At 39.2% G+C, this 22,348-nt stretch overlaps 1 protein-coding gene and 1 long non-coding RNA gene across 2 annotated transcripts; one reads left to right on the plus strand and one right to left on the minus strand.

Moving 5' to 3' along the window:
- The first annotated feature begins 1,888 nt into the window (after positions 1-1,888).
- LOC137184477 (uncharacterized) lies at positions 1,889-8,702 on the plus strand. Its single transcript, XR_010928664.1, has 3 exons — positions 1,889-2,113; positions 5,330-5,409; positions 8,613-8,702. It is a non-coding gene; the product is annotated as an uncharacterized lncRNA (long non-coding RNA).
- slc26a10 (solute carrier family 26 member 10) lies at positions 6,738-13,704 on the minus strand. Its single transcript, XM_067592206.1, has 18 exons — positions 13,188-13,704; positions 12,557-12,667; positions 12,200-12,357; positions 11,904-12,068; positions 11,620-11,772; positions 11,444-11,526; positions 11,206-11,353; positions 11,001-11,114; positions 10,323-10,400; positions 10,128-10,223; positions 9,352-9,458; positions 8,936-9,005; positions 8,574-8,756; positions 8,405-8,459; positions 8,086-8,174; positions 7,923-7,977; positions 7,645-7,751; positions 6,738-7,550 (listed from the first exon to the last, which is right to left on the minus strand). The coding sequence occupies exons 1-18, from the start codon at positions 13,450-13,452 to the stop codon at positions 7,512-7,514; spliced, it is 2,076 nt and encodes a 691-aa protein (XP_067448307.1). The 5' UTR covers positions 13,453-13,704; the 3' UTR covers positions 6,738-7,511.
- Positions 13,705-22,348: the final 8,644 nt, after the last annotated feature.

The following is a 22,348-nucleotide window of genomic DNA, read 5'->3' on the forward strand; positions in this document are numbered from 1 at the left end:
TGGTTCTGTCACAGTCTGGCTGTATGTCCTTCCACTAGTCCAACAAATGCCCTTTAGACTTTTCTCCCTGGTTGTTTAGACTGGACTGAAAGGAGAAGACTTATTTGAGTTGTGTCTTTAAAAGATTCTGGCGTTATAATTATTTTAGTTGCCTTTACTGGCTGTGTTCTCTGTGTCCTGGTGTTTTCTTCTGCCTCCCAGTCTGTCTTTGTGTGTGCAGTCTGGGTGTGTCTGTTCTTGTCTCTCATGTTTTCCTCCTTTGGTCACCTACACACCTGCCCTGTATCAGCTGAGCCAGCCCTTCCATTCTCCCCGTGTTTCCCTCAGCCTATCAGCTCTTTGCCCGTTTTCAGTTTGGCCACCTGTTCCCCATTCCCTCATTAGTTCAGTTTATTTAGTTTGTTCTGCTCTGTTTGTTCCAGGGGCTGTTGCACAAAACCTAGATGGGGGATTAGGGCAGGATTTTTCAGTTATCCTGGCTGAATTTAGCCATGACTCGGTTGCACGAAAGCAGAGGCACATAAGTTACCATGGACTTTTATTCTGTGCAGCTAGCCTGCTCCATACCAGGCTAACAGCCAGGCTTGATTAATCCTGGTGCTATCTGACCAGTCAGCTGTCACTCCGATCGGAAATAAATGTGTTTTACATTTATTCCATGTTCTTCTGTATATATTTTGCTTCATTTTTATTAGCTTGCTTTAAAATACCACAGATACATTGCCATTCAGTTAAGTAGGTCCACTGTTATTTTAATTGTAACCATTATCATTTTTATAATTATTCATGTGATAGTCATTATTACTGTTAGGCCTACTGTTTGTATTGCTGTCAGAGGTTTGATGAATACATATATTATTGTGCATCTTGAGATGATTAGAAATGCTGATGAGGCCTATCCCTTACTAATAAAGGATAGTGTATGTCACTCTTCCCTGTGTACATATATTTTATTTGGAATTGGTAGCACACAGTTTGTTGTTAGGTTTCATAATTGTATAATCTTCCCAAATTATAGTCTCACTTCACTGGACCGATAACTATATAAAGTACTGTACATTCATGAAACTGGGAGGACACCACAATGTGTTTTGACCTTTTTATTTTGCAGTCATCACTTGTCAGCTTGGAGCTTGGGAGAGAGAACAACAATGATTAATAGATTATGTCACAGTCATGCTTACAGTGTGCATTGAAATCACTTCCATTTCTAGTTTCAGGATTTCCAGGTCCAGTTTCTTCAGTGTCTTTCGTTTGATTTCCATGTCAAGGTCCATATCCTGCAGTTTTTTCTTGTGGACTTTAATCTTCACATCTGCCAGCTCTATTTGTCTCTTTAGGTGTTTGGTGTATAGACATCTGACAGTTTGTGAATTCTGTAAAACACCTATCAATTAGCACAGCAGGAATTGTGCATAATGTGGATTTCCTTTAGGCAATACTCACTATATTGCCAGGCTGGCTATCTGGCTGTACAGCATCTGGGTCCTGTTACAAGTGTGATATTTTTTTATGAGCACCACATCACTGACGTATTTCCACATATGTATGAAGTATTTCCACAAGATTGACATGATACCTCAAGCCTTCTGGAGTCCAGTGACACAGAAGTGCCTTCCCCCTGTCATATCCAATAGGACTTGTATTGACAGGATGTGTCAAGCCTACACTTTTAATGAATAATTCTCAGATTATCGTCTGGTGGCTCCAGAAGAGAGAGTGTGTTGCCAGATGCTGTAAGGCAAGCCAAAGTAAGACAGTCTACATAACACCATGGGCCACCCCCCCTTGTGGTCTGTTTAAGAAAGCCGTGAATGCGCACTTATCCGAATTACTCACACCTGGCTTGACATAGTCGCACCCCCTCATCCTGGCTTGGCAAATGTGCAACAGATTAAGCCTGGATGCACTGATTAGACAAGGTCAAGCCTCACTTTTTCAATTATCTTGGATTTCTGAATTCTTCTTTTGTGCAATAGCCCTCCGCTCTGTTTTGATCTTATCTGCCTGCTTTGTTTTGCCTACATGAGCCTAAAATGAAGAAGTTTCTTCAGCCTGCAGTCTCCTGCATTTGGGTCCACCTGCTCTGCTCCACCTAACATTTTTTATGGGGGTAATTGAACTTTTAATTGAGTAAAGATTTTAAGTAGTCTACCCACCACTGGTGCTAAGTCAATTATTTTTCAACTGGTCTCATGGCCTGTTTTTGCCCATGATTGTGCAATCTGTGTGTGGGTTTGTTAAAGTTCAGTAATTCTTGCTGACATGTTGACAGATGCTTTGACTGGTTTTGAGGAATCAGTCCTTACTGAGGTCACACAGTAATAGCCATTAGCTGACTTTGCCTCACAGTTTCGATGACACTGCTTCTGTAATATTGTAGATCCAACCGGTCAAAGCAGATGGCCGCCCACCAAGAGCCGGAGTCTGCTTGAGGTTTCTACCCGTTAAAGGGGAGTTTTTCCTTACCGCTGTCGCCAAGTGCTTGCTCATGGGGGAATTGTTGGGTCTCTGTATATTAAAGAGTACGGTCTTGACCTGCTCTATGTGAAAAGTGCCTTGAGATGACTTCTGTTGTGATATGGCGCTATATAAATAAAAATTGATTGATTGATTGATTGAGATTGGTGGCGAGGGGTTTGTGAATGACAGGGATGCTGTTGAAAGTTCCTCTATATGTGGCCAAGACAAACTCTACTCAAGCCTACTTCTGACTATTTTATTTAATTTTAATTGGTGACAAATTAAACATAGTTTAATGTCTTGCACCATTTGTGGGGAATTTACACAATTTGTGCAAGTTGTACTGAACTGGATCAATGGCCTGTTGCAGAAAGCAAGTTCAGAGTCTAACCCTGAATTCTGAGTTGATGAACCCTGAGATGGGAAACTCAGAGTTTTTGGTTTCAGAACAGCTGATCAGAGCCAGTTCAATCAACTCTGAGTATGTTCACTCTGAGTTAAGCGTGTGCGTGATGAATGAAAAAAGCCATCATCAATGGAGCTCCGATACTACGAGTCACCATGGCAACAGGTAAATAAAAGGCAGAGCCCCCATTTTAATCCAGTGGACATAGAGATATTAATTCATGTGTGTGTGGATGCTGCACATTATCTTTTGGTTAAAAAGGAGTGTTTGGGAAAATCTTCAAATGGGCCAATAAATCTTCAAGTCACCCACAACTTAGCATTAAACTCAAAACTTATAAGAGAAAGACTCAAAGAAATACACTGGAAGCTGGTAGAGTTCAATGTGAATAGGTTTACTCTGCATAAAGAGCAATACAAAGCAAACCGAGGCCCTGATCCCGGGATAAAGAACCTAATACAAAATCATAAAACATTAAATTATATACCTCTCATAACTCCTCCTAATGCGGAGCTAATTTTCTAAACTCCACCTTGCTTTGATTCATGATTCATCTAAAAAAAAAAAGGTGTCTCAAACTTCTCTAACATGTATCAATTGTACCTGGCAGTTTCCTCACTCTGAAAACTGAATATGTGACAACATGCATGTATTGTCACGTACTTCCCAGTACTCTGCGCAGGACTAGTTCTTCTCAAACATGCTCTTATTTCCTCTGTGATTTAGTGGTTTAGTTGGTCAGAGTCATACCTGACAACATCCTCTGCAAAGCTCTGAGAGACTCAGACACAAAAAAGAAAAACTAGAGAAACAGAAGAAGCAAAGCAGTAATCTTTATAAACATTATTACTATATTTGTTTGAAGATTTCCTCTTCATCATTTTCCACCAAGAGAAGACTTATTGTATCTTTGATTTGTATAATCTTAATAAGTACAAATCCTTCTTGTCATTTTTCAGACTGCCAGGGTGTTGCATCCATTGATCTTACTTCTCTTATTACAGTCATGGGGAGGTAATTTCAATGAAACATGCTTGAGTAACACATGGATGTGTGTGAATGTGCTGGAAAGCGAAGAACATAATTCAGCCTCTGACAAACAAACAAGCAAAAAAATCCTTTTTATGTAAACACAATGAATAAGATGACCACACTGGTTGTGAATAGAAACAAGCAGGAAGTGTGAGAGAGTGAGAAACAGCATATTGAAAGTCACTGAGGGGTCAAATTTAGGTCTGAAGTGGCGAGATAATAAAGAAAGAAAGAAAGAAACAGAACAGATACAAGAGGGTCTTCGCCCCTTTGGGGCTCAGGCCCTAATAATATATCACTCAGAGGGACCAAACACTACTTTAATACTTTAAGTACATTTGCTTACTTCTGTTCTTTTACTTAAGTAAGATTTTCATGCAGGACTTTTACTTGTAATTGAGTATTTTTACATTGCTATATTAATACTTTTGTAAAGGATCTGAATGCTTCTTCCTCCACTGTTCAGAATAATGAACCTGCTAAGAGATTGCCATTCCAACATTTCACCACAAGATGGAAACAAACAATCACAAAAATGCCACACAAATTGAATGGTCCTCTGCTTTGTCATGAAGAACCTAAAATTATTATTGTCATGCTGACAACAACAAAATGTGTATGTTTAAGGGGATTAATAATCACCAAGACTTGCATTATATTATTATTATTATTATTATTATTATTATTATTGTTGTTGTTGTTGTTGTTGTATCATCATCTCATACTAAATATGAACAGTCTTGACTGGAGTGGTCTGTATTTTCCATTTTGCTGCTTCTGTACAAATTTCCATAAATTATAATTACTATTAATTACACAATGTTTTATCCTTTTGTAATTATAATTCCACTGTAATCCACTGTTTTGTTTATTTTTTCTTGGTGCAGGAAATAAGTCAGTGTTACTGACAATTACCATGAAATGAAAATTAATTCTTTTTTTTTTTCATTATGTGTGGTTCAACCAACATAACTGTAAGTACATGCTGTACATGTGCTGTAATGTTACCTGTTAGCACTTTTTCACAGGTAAATCAAAGGTTTTAAAGCACTGACCTTCCTGGAGTAGTTTGCAGGGTTACTTTTTGAATGTAGGCCTGTGTGTGTGTGTGTGTGTGTGTGTGTGTGTGTGTGCGCGTGCGTGTGTGTGTGCATGTGCGTGTTAGTAGGTCTGCCTGTAGAATCTGGCTTAGTAAACAGTTGGCCAGAGCCTTGTGTACCATGTTCTAATTGAAGTGGACTACTTCCTGCCAATTAGTGAAATACTCCTTGAGCTTTAAAGGGAAAACCCAAAGGGTACAGTGTCTAGAGGCCTCTTTGAAATATGCACTGCAAAAAAATTAATAACTTGGCTATCCAACATCAAGCAAGGAAATAATTAGTTTTTTTTTTCTTTTCTGTCCTGGTTTTGAACTCACACTACACATAGTTTTATCAGGTCAAGGTAACAGGATTGTGATGAGGAGAAACCTTTAGCTGTTGGACAGCAGAGGGCAGCATGGTGGCAAGGTAAGACATCACTCTGGTTAATTACTGGCATTTATAAGCTCTGGTAACACCTTAAACACCTCATAACAGAAGGGTTTGTTACTCTGGTGTTACAATGTGCAATCGCTTCCTTTCTGTTGAAAATAGAAAAAGTTTGGTGACGTTTTATTTTAGTTGAGTAATTTGCAGACATTGAACAGTTAATTTTTAGGACATTTTACAAAAAGGGTGGTGTAATTTGGTGCAAATTATAAGAACAAAAAACAAAAAAAAAATGTTAAGTTTAGTTGGTTTTGCAAAAATTCCTACCATTCATCATCATTTATCTAATGAGCTAGCAAATAATCAAGAATTTCAGGAACACTTTATTTTATGGATCCCTTACTTTTCTACTACAGTAATTTCCAGGGATTTTTTTCAATAATTTCCTGAAAGTAGCAGCTTTATAACTAGTAATTCTAAGGACATTTCTTTGAAAGGGTTATGTAATTTGGTAGTATATAGGGAAAATGTGCTCATTATAGAGTTTTTAATGAAGAATCTAATATGCTAATATATAGTTTGACAGGCAAATCTACATACTGAAAACTAAGTTTTTCTTTCAGTTAGAGAATTGATAAGAATAATTTATTAAGAATTTTTAGAAATTAACAACTACATATGAACCCAAATACAACAAGTGGGCACTTACTAACTGAACCAAATGAACACTTTTTTTTTTTTTTTTAACAGTTTTTCTTTTTATTTGTACCAAATTGCACCACCCTTTCTGTAAGATATCCAAAAATTAAGCTGTCACACCTGCAACTTACTCCAAACATTTACAGGAAATTAGTATAACTTTAAAGGACCTGTAAAATAAAGAATTACCAAAAGTTGCCAAAAATGCAGCCTGTTTATTGCAAAGTTTGAGGATTTCTCTTATGAAAATACACATTAATTGGCATTAATATTGCTTGATGCATGTTGGGGGGGAGACAGCATTCTGCAGAACTGGACCAAGGACTTGTCATATACAGCCTGGTCACACTTTATCCATTTTACTCTTTGCTGGATGCTGTGGAAAGAATTTCTTTTGCCTTCGTCATTTAAATCCTGTATTTGTCAGAGACTTTTCATCATATCTGAGAAGACACACACACACACTGGTCAGTACCCACCAAATACAAAGACTGCTCTTCTTCTCCTCTCAAGATCTGACAAGGGGGCATGCTTCACATTCCAAACTGTGTTTCCCCCTAAACTGTAATCACACTTAAACACTATAGACACCCAAGTACTGGTGCAGAAATCTATATCTCTTAAATTTGTTCGGCATCAAGTAAATTTAGTAAAAAGGAGACTCCACGTTCTGTTTATGGAGATATATTTATTGTCCAAAAAGAAAAAAAAAAGCCACTGGATGGCACAGTTGCTGACAAATACAAAAATCATTCATAAAATATTTTGTGCAGTCCCTCTGGAGTTAAAAGACAGAACATTTTAAGGCAGAATGGGATGGCATTTACTGTACACAGTTGCATATTCAAGCACATATTTCAAAAAATATAAATATTTCAACAAACCATTCAGTGCACTTTACAGTGTATTTATCTCTGTATTGCAGACAACAAACAGAAACTAAATAAATATTACCATGCTAATATTCCAGCATATATGACAATGAAAAACAGAACATTTATTAAACAAAAATAAGTCATAACTATACAAAGTTTTATAGCCATAACACATTAGATATTTTTTTATTACACTAAATATGTAATAACATTGTCTGTTGTGGAGTACTTACAGTATATCTGCATGATTTAAACTCCTCTGAATTTATGACTATTTACTAGTATCAGATTAAAGTGTGCCAGGGGTGAGTCCAATATATCTACAGGAAAACTGGTAACACTGTAATGTGATAATTATTGTAATTCATGACATAGTGCTACAACAGGCTACTGCTTCTCTGAAACACTGGTATACAGTACACACTGGACCAAATGCTGGAGTGCTCATATACAGCAGAGAGACATAGTCTCCACTAATGAAATAAATGTAGAAGTCCTAATACCCTCTGCTATTTTAGTCCCAGACACTCGGTTGATAGGAGCACAACTCGCCATTGTCCATCTGCCTCATACCCAAACAGTCGTGGTGTTCTCTGGACATTTTTCCTGTGGCACACAACAGCAGTGTCACCATTTGTTTACAACAATCTAAGTAATTAGAAATCAGTATATTTGTGAACATATCTGCTCTTTAGCTTACCCTCTGCTGTTGGATATATGTCACGGCATCATGAACAGTGACGAAAATATGTTGAGGGTTCATGTAGTTCATTAGACCACTTGATGTGAGGATTTTTAAGACACTCTCTAAGGAGATGGAAAACATTGATCAGTATACACTGTATTCAAGTTCATTTTTATAATCATCCTTCTAAAAATAAAAATAAAAAACTCTAAAATTGATTTCCCATAAAGTAGTACAATCAAAGGATATATCAGAGAAAACCTTTATGAAGAAAATAATACACAGGCACTTACCATTGCAGTTTGCCAAATATACATGAACTCCAACTTTCTGGCATTCAATACACATCTGCAAAAAGCCAAACGCAATCAATCACATTGCTATGATGCACCTTGACATGGAGAGAGCCCCATAATGTGAAATTTGAACCATAATATCTTGCTTTAGCAGACTAACCTGTGTAAATAGTCTTGCTCCAGCAACATCGACAAATATGACACTGCTGCAATTGATTAACACTACCTGGACATCATTCTCAGATGTTTCTGCAGAGAAAAACAAGAAATTCCTTGAAACTATCTACAGCAAAAGAATATAATATAATGTCAATAGAATAATTTAAAAATATGTAGTGTTAAAAATTTTGTTTGTGATGGCTAAATAGCTGCTGTGGATGATCTTATTTGAAATGGCAATAAATAGTTTTCAGTTTTTGGAACTATATGCATATTCAATATGATCCACTCAGGGCCACCAAAAAGTTCTCATTACTTACCAGATTTGAAGAACTCGTTTTCTGAAGAAAACGATGTGTTTGCAATGCCTCTTTCCTGAAGAACGATGGAGGGAGAAAAAAAAACAAGACATACAGTAAGAAACAGGATTTTGCAGTGAGAACAGTATATTTTTAGACTCAGCTCATTCAGTGGTTGCAGTAGTCGTACCACAGTGTTGACGGTGGCCTCTCTCTCCCGTTTCTCCAGGGCTTTCCTGGCCTTCTCCCGGCTGCGGATCTTCTCTGGCGTCAGGCCCAACAGCCTGCTCATCTCCTCCCTGAAGAAGCTACGGTTGCCATAGTAAATAGGCCCGTTGTAAGTCAGGATCTTCACTCCTGGCACCTCATAGCACTGGAAGAAATACAGGATTCAACTTCTTTCTAGGATGTTCCTGCTTTATCATCTTTAAGATTATGATTATCACTAGTTTTTGGGATAATAAATGGAAAAAATACTCCTGAAAGAGATTGCTTATTTGCACATATTAAAAAGAAAAAATACAAATATAAAACAGTAGGGTATCCTCTCACCTTGCTGTGGTTCTCCAGAGGTCTGTAAATTTCTGTGTTGCTGGCCCGGCCAAGCACTGAACAACCAGCCCTGTTGATCCATGGGTCATCAATTTTAATTGAAGTAACACATACATGATGATACATGATCTACATTGCCTCACAGGTATCAAGTGATTAATTTCAGCTCAGAGCTCTAATGCAGATATAACTCTCTTGACGTACATGTCAGTTATAAGATTAATTTTGTTGATTATGGGTCTTTATTATTCTTATAACTATACTTTTACATAGCTTTTGCTTACTTGTGTGATGTTCTCAGTTCATCTAACATTTTAAAACTTTGTACAGTGTGGTGTTTCTTACAATAGAGCACTTGGCAAGAGCACAAGCTGCATTGCACAATAGTATTTTTGCAGATGGATTGAAAAATGTACCTTTGCGTGCGACAAATGACGGTCATCATTGAGAAAACCACCCCGATGGCTAGGCCAAGGTCCACGTTGAGTACCACTACAGACAGCCAGGTCACCACCCAAACCATCTACACAAAGACATGGGCACAATAACTTATTTCCATGTCAGGATGTAACAGTTAACAATGGAAGCATGTCAGTGAAAATTATTGTTGATTCCAGCCAAGTAATCAGTGTAAAAGTGGAGGAAGAGGGCAGTTTATCTGATGAGCTACCTGTGCTCTACTAGCATACTCATGATCCTATTGCCTGATTAATAGCTGATTCTCATTGCCTGGAATAGTGATTATTTCAAATGATGTTGCAACTGTGACAGAGCAGTTATTGTTTAAAGATACATGTATCATCAATCTGTCTGCAGGCAACAACACTGTAGCTGATACAGACTTCATGGAAAACTGTGCAAACTCCCAAAACTCCAGCCAAATTACCAGCAAACAGTTGTGTTACAAATAATCACAAGAATGAAGTCCAGTTTCCTTTGGTTGCCTGGCAATTTGACTGCAAGTTACATATGAAAAGTGTTGCACATCATGTTTTACTGTGAATAGAGCACAGTTTTTGGAGCTGACCACAGCCTGAGCAGTATAATAATTAGCTGTGCTTTAGGGATCAGTTGTTGACCTAATGGCAACTAGGGAGCTAATTAACCATCTTCATTCTGTTCTCTTGTGGGGTTTTTTTATGCATGGGGATCACATTGCAGAATACATTCATATGCCTTTGAATGTTCTTACAAAGTCAATCTTGCTGATTCTCCACAGTTCAGGTAAGTCCTGGAACTGCAGGAACATCTGCCTGAGGCTGGTGACATTGATGCACGCCAGTACTGCCTGAGGAGAGAGGTAAAGGATGAGGTGAGTGGACTTTCTCTCTCCCTCTCTGTCTCTCCCCCTTCCAATGTTAATATAGATACACATGTATGAACAAACCTTGGGTAGGAAGTAGAACAGTGGTCCAATCAACAGCAGGACAATCAGAACAACCAAACTAGTGAACAAACCGGAGAGCTGCAGGAAAACACACACACACATCCCTTACTGGACGTCCCAATGTTACACATAAGCTTTGCTTCTTATTAGTAGCAACTTCTGCATTGAAAATATGGATATTCAACTTGCATGCTAATCCTATGTTATTAAACAGATCTAAATGCACTCCTACATTTTAAGGCATATCACCAGCATTTGATTGGATTATAGTGTTTATTACATTGTCACGGTGCTCCTGATGTCCAGGGTTCATATATGACTGACAGCTAGCACATCAGCCATTTTGGCCACATAAATTTAAAATACATTCACAACTAAACGATGAGTTATAGATGCAAAATCAGAATTTGTATTTGTCTACTGATTATAATTCAACATACTACATGTTTTGCTGCTGTTAAAAGCACCAGTTAACATAATAACTTAAATGTTGTTGTTAGTCTTTGACCTTCAATTAAAAGACCTTTAAGTCAGTTTTGGAGGGATGCCAATATCCAATAAGGTGTTTTAATTTTATTGGCGATGTGACCGTTTTGTTTATATTTGAATCCCTGTTACCTTGATGCAAAGAGCCTACCAGTGGCTACTGAGTGTAACAAAACTGAAGATGTTTACTACCTGCGTGTATCCACCGGCACTCTCCAGTATGTTAGTGGTGGCTAGAGTGGCTGAGCTTGGGAAGCAGGTGAAAAAGGACGACACCGTATTGGAGATACCATGAGCCAGCAGCTCCTGAAATCAAACACAGATTCAACACAAATAGTTAACAGACTGGTGAGGATCAAACATTTCACCAAGCAGTTGTGGCACTTCAGGGCTTTACCTGGTTTGGATGTATGGAATAGCCATGTTTATCAGCGTAGATCATTGCCAGCGAGACGGACACTGCATAACCAACAAATGTTATGGCTACTGTGTCTCCCGCAATCTCAGGAAAAGTGTGCAAGGCGGGCATCTGTGGCTTTGGGAATCTGAGGATAGGAGGGTCAAAAGTCAAACTACTGGAAGCTACTGAGCTCATCTGTGTTTTGAGTTTTTTTTTTCCAAATCTAAAAAATTACCCAGCTGGGATGTGGCCAACTATCTTAATGTCATACATGGTGTCCAGGGAGGAGGCATAGGTCACACCTGTGACAATAATCACCTGGGGATTGAAGCAAATAATCAGGGCTTATAACCTGTTAATTACATTGTAAAAATTAAATACACTGAGCATGTGTAAATCCAGCTGACTCACCATGAGGATCTCCACAGGGATAGGTGTCCGCAGGCGCTGCCGGAAACGCATGTTAATCTCCTTAACTGGCACCAGGACAGCCAAACACACCAAGGAGATCAGCAGCTCCGCCGTGTTGGTTTGAGGCAGGTTCTCCATCACTGACGCTAAAGTCTGAACACACAAGTCAGTGAGCGGCGGGGCAAACATCACCAAAGTGACATGCATTGGCCCTAAATGCTCTTTGCTCAAACAATAACACGTTGAATTAGAGCATCAAGATCTCATCATGAAGCACTGCTTACCTTGAAGAGGGAGAAGGTCCCAGTGTGACGAGGGAGCCGCAGTCCCAGCAAGCTTTGCAGCTGTGAGATGGTAACATGGAAGGCAGCAGCACTGGTGAAAGCCTTAACAATTGGCTCTGACAGATAGGTGGAGAGGAAGCCCAGCTGAAGACCAAACATACAGAGCTGGAGCACAAGAGATTAATAACATTATCATTTGTTTTAGGGATTCAACACTGATACTCTTGACTCTGCTATATTATTATTTATTTTTGTGACTTTTTGATTAATCCATAGACTTTGTGCCTCTGACTTACCATAATAATTCCTGAGAGGAGTGCTACAGCTGAGGCCACGCCAATCCTCTGGGCCTCAAACTCAGCCGCTTGAGGGGAACTCGAGTTCATCTCCAGAGGAGTGGGGACCAGCTGCTCCACCACAGTGCCAGTCATCAGACTCACCACAGCAAATGTACCTGAGAGAGGACCCATCCTCTCAGTAACAGTGGTAAACATAATAAACCTGGATAACACTTGACATTCAGCTCAAGATGCATGCATGAAATAATGTTACCTTTTATAGTATTGTCCAACTGGAAAAACCATCACCCCTGTTGACTGAAATGATATTTGCTGTCATGCTATTGTATAAATATAATACATATAGAGTCTTACCTGTGGACACATGGCGACCTGTGCCAAAAATCATATAGAGAACCACCGGGAAGAAGGAGGTGTAAAGGCCAAATATTGGTGCTACAGATGTGAGTAAAGCAAAGGCCATGCCTGTTTAGGGAAGAACATTCAGAAAGACAACTTGTCAAAAAAAAAACATGCTTTTATAATCTGTTAATCTCTGAAACGTAATCTATGAATATAAAATATTGTCTGAGGCTGGAGCATGCAAAGTTAACTGAGTGCAAAAATATAATAAGCAATAATAAAAGTGACTGACAACAACAGATAGACAATGTAAATTTCGACAGTTTTGCCCTACAGCTGTTGTAATTCTCCTTTTTTTTTTAAAAAAAAAAAAAAAAAAAAAGAGAAAAAGAAAAAAGAAAAAAGTAACTAATCTTAACCCTGCAATACTTGCTCAGATTTTGATAACATATGTTATTATTATTAGGGTGTTATTATTATTAAAATAAAACTAAACTGAAGCTTAAATGACATAATTCTAATTACCTATAATTAAGGTAAACAAATGATGTCAGTGAAAACAAACTTTCCTTTCCCTTTTTTCTACCTGGCTGCGAGTAATTAGCTGTACTTTTATCCTGATAATAGGCCAATGTTTACGCACCTTGCGGAATGTGAAGAATACCAACTGTCAATCCCGCTATAGTATCTCCTAAAATCCATTTCTTTAGCCTGTATCTCGGCAGCCAGCTGAAAATGGGCACTCTCTCCCTCAACAGGTGAAGGCAGGCTCGCCTTGAACACCTGCACCTCCCGGCGAGCTTCTCCCGGAGCCGCAAACTTCCACTTGTGTTATCCTCGGAGCCGTAGGCCTGTTTGAAGCGGTCCTCCGTGTAGATATTCCTGTACACAGCCACAGAGGCGCTCATGTTGTCCGTGTGGAGATGATAGTTCACCACTCAAGCGCTGTCTCAGAGTCAGCAAAGGTGTTGACTATTGCATTACATATATAGCAGACTCTGCCCTGACCTCAAGAGCCCTTGTATTTTCCTGTCAGACTCTTCTTAGCCAATGACATGGCTCAAAGCTGAACCTTTTTTGTCACGGTGTTGGCCAACTTTTTCACATCTTTGTCTTTCCTTAGACCACATAAAGGTGAGCTCGTCCTTTTTGGCTGTACTAAATCCTCTGGGTCCTACTGCTAAAAGTGTTTTGTTTTTTTTGTGTGTGTGTGTTTTTTTCAACAGAAAGTAAAAAGTCAGGCCAACAATCTGCCTGTCTCACACTCATAACCCCTCCCTCCAAACACACGCACACACTCACACACACAACATCCTTTGCACTGCACAGTCGATCCTCCCATATGTCCTGCCTCCAGAGATCAACGCGGGAGGTACAAGCTCAGAGGAGGCACAATTAAAGTGCATACAATGTATAGCACTGTGAAACGCCTAAAGAGATCAAAGTAGTATTGTTGGTGGAGCTGAGGTGTAACCTCAAACCATGTCTGCTCACGAGGACTTCATTTCCGAGAAGGATGGATGTCTGTAATGGGTGGGTGTTTAAACTGTGTAGCCACAAGGAAAGAGTCTGCTACCCATGAGACCTCTGTGAAACTCAATCACACATGGCAACCTGGTTCATGGATCAAACCACACCTTGACTGATCAGAGATTGTGTGTGATGATTGAGATGTTCTTTGTCAGACAGGAGCGGATACAAGGAAGTTTGGGATAAATACAAGATAAAACTGATAAAATAGGATCTGTGCATGTTACAGGCCATAACATATTTTTTACAAAGGAGCTTGGAAACCTAACCATTGGATGTAATCAAAATAGAAAAGATCACTTTGAAAGTAGTTTCCATGAGTGAGTATGATGCAGAAGTATCCAGTGAATTTCAGACTGATGCTGGTGATTATAAAACAAAGGAAATGGAGAATTTATTTCTTGTGTAAGCCTAGTTTTTGGCCTTGTGAATGAACTTCTCCCATCACATGAATGACATGTCATCCCATAAGGCTACGTGATGAAGTGCAGGCAATGCCACCCTATTCCATTGTTGCACAGGACAACACCCATGGATATTGACTTGAATGGGTCTAGTTATATGGACAGAAAGTTTAATGCTGCAATATTCAAATGTACCGCATATTCAATCAACAGCAGCAATGACAAAGTATCTAGCAATGCATTTGTGAAGTTGTTTTATGCAATCGACCATCCAGCCAACTAACATGAAAGCAAGAATACAATGCATTTTGATGGCATTGTCAACTTGTGCACAGCCAATCAATGTTTTCTGAGTCTGAGTATAAAGAAAACTGATAAATACAATAACAATATAGTTTAAAAGCTCTAATGCATAAAAGGTAAAATGTTTAACTTTCATTTTTTATGTTAAAGCTGACATTATAGTTATAATAGCTAACTTTTTAGCAAACAGTTACCTATTTACAAATACAGCAGACATAGGGCAACACTGACATTCATTAAGAGTTGTTTTTCTGGCCACTTGATGAATTTAAGTCCGATATTCGCTCTCCTTTTAGTTCTGTTTTCCACCAACTCCAGAGGAAAATAACTTGCAAGATGTTGGACTTTCTTTACTAGCTGCTCTCTAACTTTGTCTTTCTGCTGTTTGGAGCTGCGGGTAGCGTACAGTCAGTTCATCTTAGCTTTTTTGCCAAAAACAAAGGCCTACTGCTGCTGCTGGAGATGGGATTGATGATGAAAGTGCCATGACTGAAGCATACAGTCAGTTTGAAGCAAAAAAAACAAGTTAAAAGGGGCCAACAAGCTCTGTAGAGTTGAAGAGTTGGATTATAACTTTGAGTTAATCACAGCAAGAGACCTCTGTTGCGTTACATGTAGTTATTTGATTCATTGTTAATATAAAAATATTAATTAGCAGAGCTTTAATGTTATGAAGATGAAATCATTTTTATATGCCGTGTCACCTCATCCACCCAGAGGAAGCCACAATTAGTAGGGGGTGTTTAGTAATCCCACATACTGCGACAATGCTGGAGACAGGTCAAATGATTTAACCCCAATTACCTCTTTCTAATGACCATTGTTGATTTAGTCTAAATTTAAAAAAGAAAACAAGGGCTAATATTGAGCTAAGTTTAGCCCATGCTATTGTTATTCCATGAAAGAGAAAACATTGCTAAAGATGTAACTGGAGTCAAACAGGGTGTAGGTGAGAGGTCCAGGGATGCGTTGCAGAGGTAAAGCGCTGGATGGACACCCTCCAAAGTGTGATGTGTCCCAATCTCGCTAATATTTTAAACTAGATGAAATAAACAGACATGCATGTAGAGAGTTGTTTTTGTTCCAGGATCATATTCCTAGAATTTCTGTGTCTCTGTTGGAGAGGAGATGCAGTGATATAAGGAACTTCCTTTAAATTTCAGGAATGTGGGCCATTGTGTTGATCAGCTCCAGAGGATTTATGAACATACCAACGGCGTGGTGTGTCTGCGGGCTGTTTAAACAAGATATTAATCAGTGGTAAAAGGAACAATGCATTGAATGGAAAAGGATATGAAGTGTTAACCCCGAACTAGACGAAACCCTTCTGTTCCATCATAACACAGACAGCTCTTTATAAATTTAAACAATGAAAATGGGAATACCTGAGTGGCACACAGCAGCATACAGCTGTGCCATTCATGCAATCCAATGTGTATTCAATTGGCTTAAAAGCAACAACAAACAGGATATCAACACCTTTCTATGGACAAAAAAATGTCAAGTGATATGACCTTTTCTGCTTGACAAAAATGCATGTTTTAAATGTGAGGTCACATTGTTTAAATGTTTGAAATTAGATGAATATTATTAATTTTCTGTTCCTCTGTAATATGTTTTGTTCCCATCTTCACTGTTTCTGAGGTGCAGCATTTTCTTGGAAGAAAAAGCAATTATCCTGACTTTTTGTAAAAATATACACTTTGATGGTAACTGTAGTTATGTTTGGCAGCATACCTCATGATCCCACTTTCCTTGTTGCATTAGCATTAATCACATTACAAAAATATCTCATCCACCCTGTCTCCTTCATGCTGAGTGTGTGTCCTGATCTTACAGGGTCTTTCTATTATTCTCGTCCAAGGAGAGGCTCCAGTCATTTTGTGGCCTATAGTTCCTGCTATTGTTCTTTATCTGCTTTATGGGATGCTTGTCCCGACCCCCCATGGCATGTTACTTTGGAAATGACCTTGTCTATGAGGCTGAGTGCTGGCAGCCAAACCGCTCCTTGTGTCCCTGTCTCCTTACCTCTCCCATCCCTTTCCGTTCACTGCTCCTGTCCATCCATTAGTGCTTCTCCTCATGCTGTCCAGATATTTACATTGTTTGACTTCATGAATCATGTCTCTCTGCAGAATTCTTCCTGCCGGCTCATGAATTTGTTGCAATTTGTCACTCACGGCATACAAAGTTTCTGTGAGGTTAAGAGCCAAGCACAACCCAGGAATTTGTCTAACAGCCCTTTGATGTGCATTGAAAAGTGTATATTTTATGGTAGCTTGTCAGACTCCATTATTTAGGCAACACAATAATCAAACAAATATTACATTCTTTAACGTAAGACTTTTTTTTCCTTTGCTAATTCTGCTCTTGACTGCACCTTAACCTTTAATTAACAAACTGAATTGGTTTCTCAGGGCAACACACTATAATCTAATTACATTTTGTCAAAGATCTGTGGAGAATTTCTCTCCCATGATCCCATTTCTAATTCTCAAACAGCTGAGGCCATGCTTGTAAAGCGTCAAAGGTTTTCGGTGTTTCTTTCATACCTTCTCCCCTATTAAAACCGTTTTTAACTTTGCGTGACGCCAGTTGGTTTCGGAGTGAGTTGCTGATTTCCTGTTCACTCTTGATGACCTCCACCACACCTACACTATTCATGTCAATTCATCAAACATCTGTGTCATGCATCTCCTGGGCGGGTAAGACGGCACCCGCCTACATCCATGGGCTCCCCAAGGAATGAGAGTGTGCGCTCATGACGCATCCTCCACAATTAAGTTTTATGTTCTCATTACGGTAGCAACAAAGATGAGGACTTAACGGCCTAATGTGTTTTGGCTTGGGTTAAGCACGTGATCGTTTCCATTTGATTGAGCGCCAGGCGGATTACATAAAGTAACTGTTTGGTCTGCAGCTGGTGAAGGAAGTACACTAAAAAGAGTGTGATCTCTTCTTCTCTTCCATGTTGGAAACCAAACAGACAATAAAAAGGTCAACATCTGAAAAGAACAAAAGGTGAAACCTGGATTCTCATCTGAACTTCCTGTCTTCACAGATAGTCACTGTCATGTCTGTCCCCTGTCAGGATACGGTGCCAAAGGTGAAAAAACAAAACACTCATTAATGTTTAGTTTCATCTGGGGTATTTCTGTCTGACAGTCACAGTTGCCCCTGTTGCTGACTCACAATCTCCACTTTCCCCATCCTCTAGAAAAGAGGCCTATGTGATTTTATGTGCGCATAAAATTTGCCACCCTACAGTACAGCAGTTTTGCACCTCCATTTCAGAATAACAATTAGATTTACTGCACCATGTAGGGGAGCTGTTTTGACCCACAGAGGGGCTGGGTTGACTGGGGAGTCTGATTGTGGGATGTGTCACTTCCTAGCCCATGCTGAAGCATTGTGCAGCTCAAGTACACAACGGCGACACAGCCTTGAACCACATTGTAAGACCCGCTGCTGCATTGTCTGCTTCGCCTCAACGCTGCCGACAACACTAGATTCACTTTCAGCTGCAGAGCTTAAGTAGCATTCAACACAACGAAGGAACAGCAAGATTTCCCTGTGTTGTCATTTGAAGTATTCAGGCACCACCCTACAATGCCTTCACAACGGTTGTATATACACTTCAGAAGAACAATTAGTCCCAGATGTAATACACATAACATACTGGGCTGTAGAACAGAAGAAAGATTTTTGCATCTAAAAATGGTATGTTGACACTTGTGAATAAAGGTCTGCATAGCTGAAGCACAGCTTGTGCGAGTTTCCTTAAAGATGCACATAAAGCCCTTTATTCAGATTGTAAAATCAGCCCCAGTGATGGAGGGTTAACGGAATGGGATTGAATGGGAATGGCGTTGATCCACTATAATGACTCTAGTATTTGTTCTTGTGCGTGAGACTCTGATGGAGTGGGTCCTTGAGAATCACCAGTGCAGCCAGGCTCATCTTACACAGAGTTCAGGGCAGGTAGATTGTGTTCATCGCCCCAAATGTTGACTCAACAACTTTTAGTACTGTAGTTAGAGTTTGCGTGCACCAAAGTCTGTAACTACATATTAAAGGGCCAATATAATACAAAAAACATATTATCTGATTTATCTCTAGTGGTATCTAGCCATACAGGTAGTTTTGGTTGAATTTATCCAGTTCTTGAGGTATTTGATTCAATATTTCTGCCTTTATCCCAATATAATACAGGTGAATGAAATTTCATCTATGGTGCTCACACCATTGAAAAATTATATTTAAAAATTTAAACAACAGCATCTATTTCCAGAAACTGTGTCCTGGTTACTCCCTGTAACTCACTGACTTCACAGTCTTCTAAGGACTACATAGAAAATAGTGCAAATAAAAATACTCATCGTTTTTGTAGTTTACCAAGTACCTTCATTGATCTTTTCTAGCACCAAAGGGAGTGGTCCAGAGGGCTGCTGCATTGCTTCTACAGCACGTAGCAGGCTGAAAGCTGCAGGGTGGAGGACAAGGAGACGTGGGCGCTGAGCTGTATTGGCAGTCACTGCCAGACCAGCTTCCTGCCACACCGTGCCATCACTCATGCACTCACATCTGAGGCCAGACAACAAAGGTGAAACAAGAATGAGGGGTTTTGTGTTACTTTGTATTGTACTAGAAGTAATATTTATTTAACCTTCTAAGACTTGTATCCCCTCTTATCTCATAGTGTGCTGCAAAAACCATTTGATTTGTAGGTGACCAGAAAGAAAGTTAAAGAGATGGATGCATTATTTGGTTACCATGTATTTTGTAGCTGTGAAAGTATCTGAACACACTGTATATGAGGCCAGTTGAGTGTCACATGCATGCTACAGTGATGAAAGATAGTGTAGGTCATGTCATCATTAATAAAACTGACAGGTTAGTATCTGTAACAGTGATTCTTTTTATTTTCATTGTGAGATGTACTCTCTCCCATTTTCATCCTTGTAGGCCTGTGAGATTCACCTCAATCATTTATGATGCCACCTCTGCAGTCCTTTACTTCATATTCTTCATTTTTCTATAGTGTAATGTCTCACGGTCTTCTACTCTCTTTTCTCTATCCCCCTTTACCTCTCCATCACCTTTCCCTTGCTCCCACCAGCACAGCATCAAAGAGCGCCTGTGGCTCCAGCTGGGTGGCCACTAGCTCCTCATTTCCTCTCAGGCTCTCTAGCCATTCAGCGGTGGCGTGCTCCGTCAGGGCTGAGCGGACCCCAGGGAGTCCACCAGAAGCCTCCGCTAGGCGCTCACCACTGCTTCCTGCTCATTTAAGAGAGCCCTCAGAATGGAGCACCATTGTCCTGGCTGTTATCTGATGGTCCCACTCAACAGGCAGACAAAGCCAAGAGCCTGGGGGCTCCCCCACCTCACTGGCTGTGTTGAAGCTCTCTTGATTTTTTTTTTTCTTTTTTTGTTGAACATGTCAATAGCTCATGAAAGGGGTGCTGCAAACACTGATAGATGTATAAATGCACTCCACAATTTCTGGGTATTTACAGGAAAGTTAAAGCCAACTAGACCATGCAGACTTGTTGTGAATAGTTATTATGGGTATAGATGGGGGGAACCTGATCTATGCAGGTCTAGGTATAATTAAGTACATTATCTTGACAAGGTCTGTAGACTGATCAACTGAATAAGTGCAACTGATGGTAGCAGTAATACAACAGTAACATAATAGAGTGAGAAAATCAAGTTTAATGCTAAGAGTTTGATAAATGGAATCAAACTTTTTGTTTTTGTGTGGTAGACAAGTCAAATTAATTGTCAAACAGGGGAAATTTAATTGTAGCCAGATGCAACAGACACACGAATCATGACATTCAGGCATTCAACAGGAATAAAAAAAATCACAATTATAAACAAAAAAACATGGATCACATCCAATGACGAAGGAGCTAAAACAGCTAGATGTCATATGCATAAAATGTTTAAGTTTAAAGACACTGTACTTTCATGCAGTGATTAAATTCAGCCTGATTGCTGTGCAAACAAAGGAGACTTTGTATGTTTTTGTGGGAAAATGAAGGTTGGAGCTATGCGTGGGGGGCAGCAGGACAGTCCAACATGACACAAACCTGTCAAGTTTGTCCTTACTGGATGGATTCAAGTACCTCAAACAGGCCACAAAACTTATTTAAAAGCAAACAAGCTTCAAAAGATTGTTTTAAGAGATAAACTGTTTGAAGCACAGTACCCACATGCATATAATTTTCCACCAGATCAGTTTTAGTCCTCACAGTAACTACCAGTTTGAGGTCAGGTGCTTACTTCTGTAAGTCATGATGTCTCCTGAGGAAATTTGTGCCGGAATCATTGGTAAACCTTTTGTTCTCACATTTAATTTGACAGATATTTTGTTTAAATACTAATAATAATGTTTAAATAATATATGAGGGAGAACTCATCACTGGGGTGAACCAGCGGATGAGTGAAGCTTGTCTTAAAGGACACTGTCCTTCAATCTGCTAAATCTATCAAACAACTTTAAATCCAGTCAGTGACCTTATATCATAATTCAATTCTGCAGTTTCTCTTCAAACAAACATTTCTGAACTTTGTTGTTTTTTTCCCAAAACTAAACATCTAATCACCACAGGCCTCACAGTGGTTGAAATATTAGAGTTTGCATTCAGCAAAAGGAACAAGTCTGGACAACTTAAATCTCATCAGGACCTGGGTATTTCTGCAGTCATTGTGGTTGAACTAGATGGAGCTTACATATTTATTTTGTCAACCAGATGGTTATTAGAGTTCAGTTCCAGTCAACTCTTCATACATCTAAACAGCAGCATAATATAATCCTCATAATTAACTATAGATTTCTTGATTTCAGAAAGTGAAGTCATAAAGTAAATTTTTTTTTTTTTTTTTTTTTTAGTTACTCTCTTCATCTTTCTGTTTCTCTCAATTTCGTCACCTTTATTGAATAAGGCTTTTGTCAGACTGTTTTAATCATTTACAGTTCCATGATTTGTTATTTGGAAAAAAAATCTATAGAATCTGTACAAAAAGAAAACACATCTGCAGACTTAGTCATTGATTTGATTGATGTCATTTATATCACTTGTGGAATTAAGAAGTGTGTGCACTTGAAACTTAATTTAAACACTCCATTATGATCAGAAAACATGTATAATTGTTCCTCTGAAGGAGCGAAGCGTGTCTATATTTTGCAACAATGCACTAGACATAAAACAGAGAAACATGAGAAATGCTGATATACTCTTGACAGCATGGAATAGATATAATATGGGAGCAGTGTCCTCTTGTGGAGAGACACAGTAAAGCAAATGCACCATGAAACCCAAGAAGAGATTTTTCCTCTTTACCCAAAACCAGCTTTGTCTCATTTAGCAGTTTTTTTTTCTTGGTCTGCCGTTTTCTTTCTCTGTTTGAGCAGCTTTTCCCCACACACAGAGAGAGGTAAGGTGGTTTCCTATAGAGACACCATTGTGTGTGCTGTATCAAAGGGAGATTTGTTAAAGGAGCTTTGGTGTGCTGTGATATCACCCACATCAGTCAGGACTGCCCGTGCAGGTGCCTGTGG

Source organism: Thunnus thynnus, chromosome 6, assembly GCF_963924715.1.
Source record: "Thunnus thynnus chromosome 6, fThuThy2.1, whole genome shotgun sequence".
Lineage (NCBI taxonomy): Eukaryota > Metazoa > Chordata > Actinopteri > Scombriformes > Scombridae > Thunnus > Thunnus thynnus.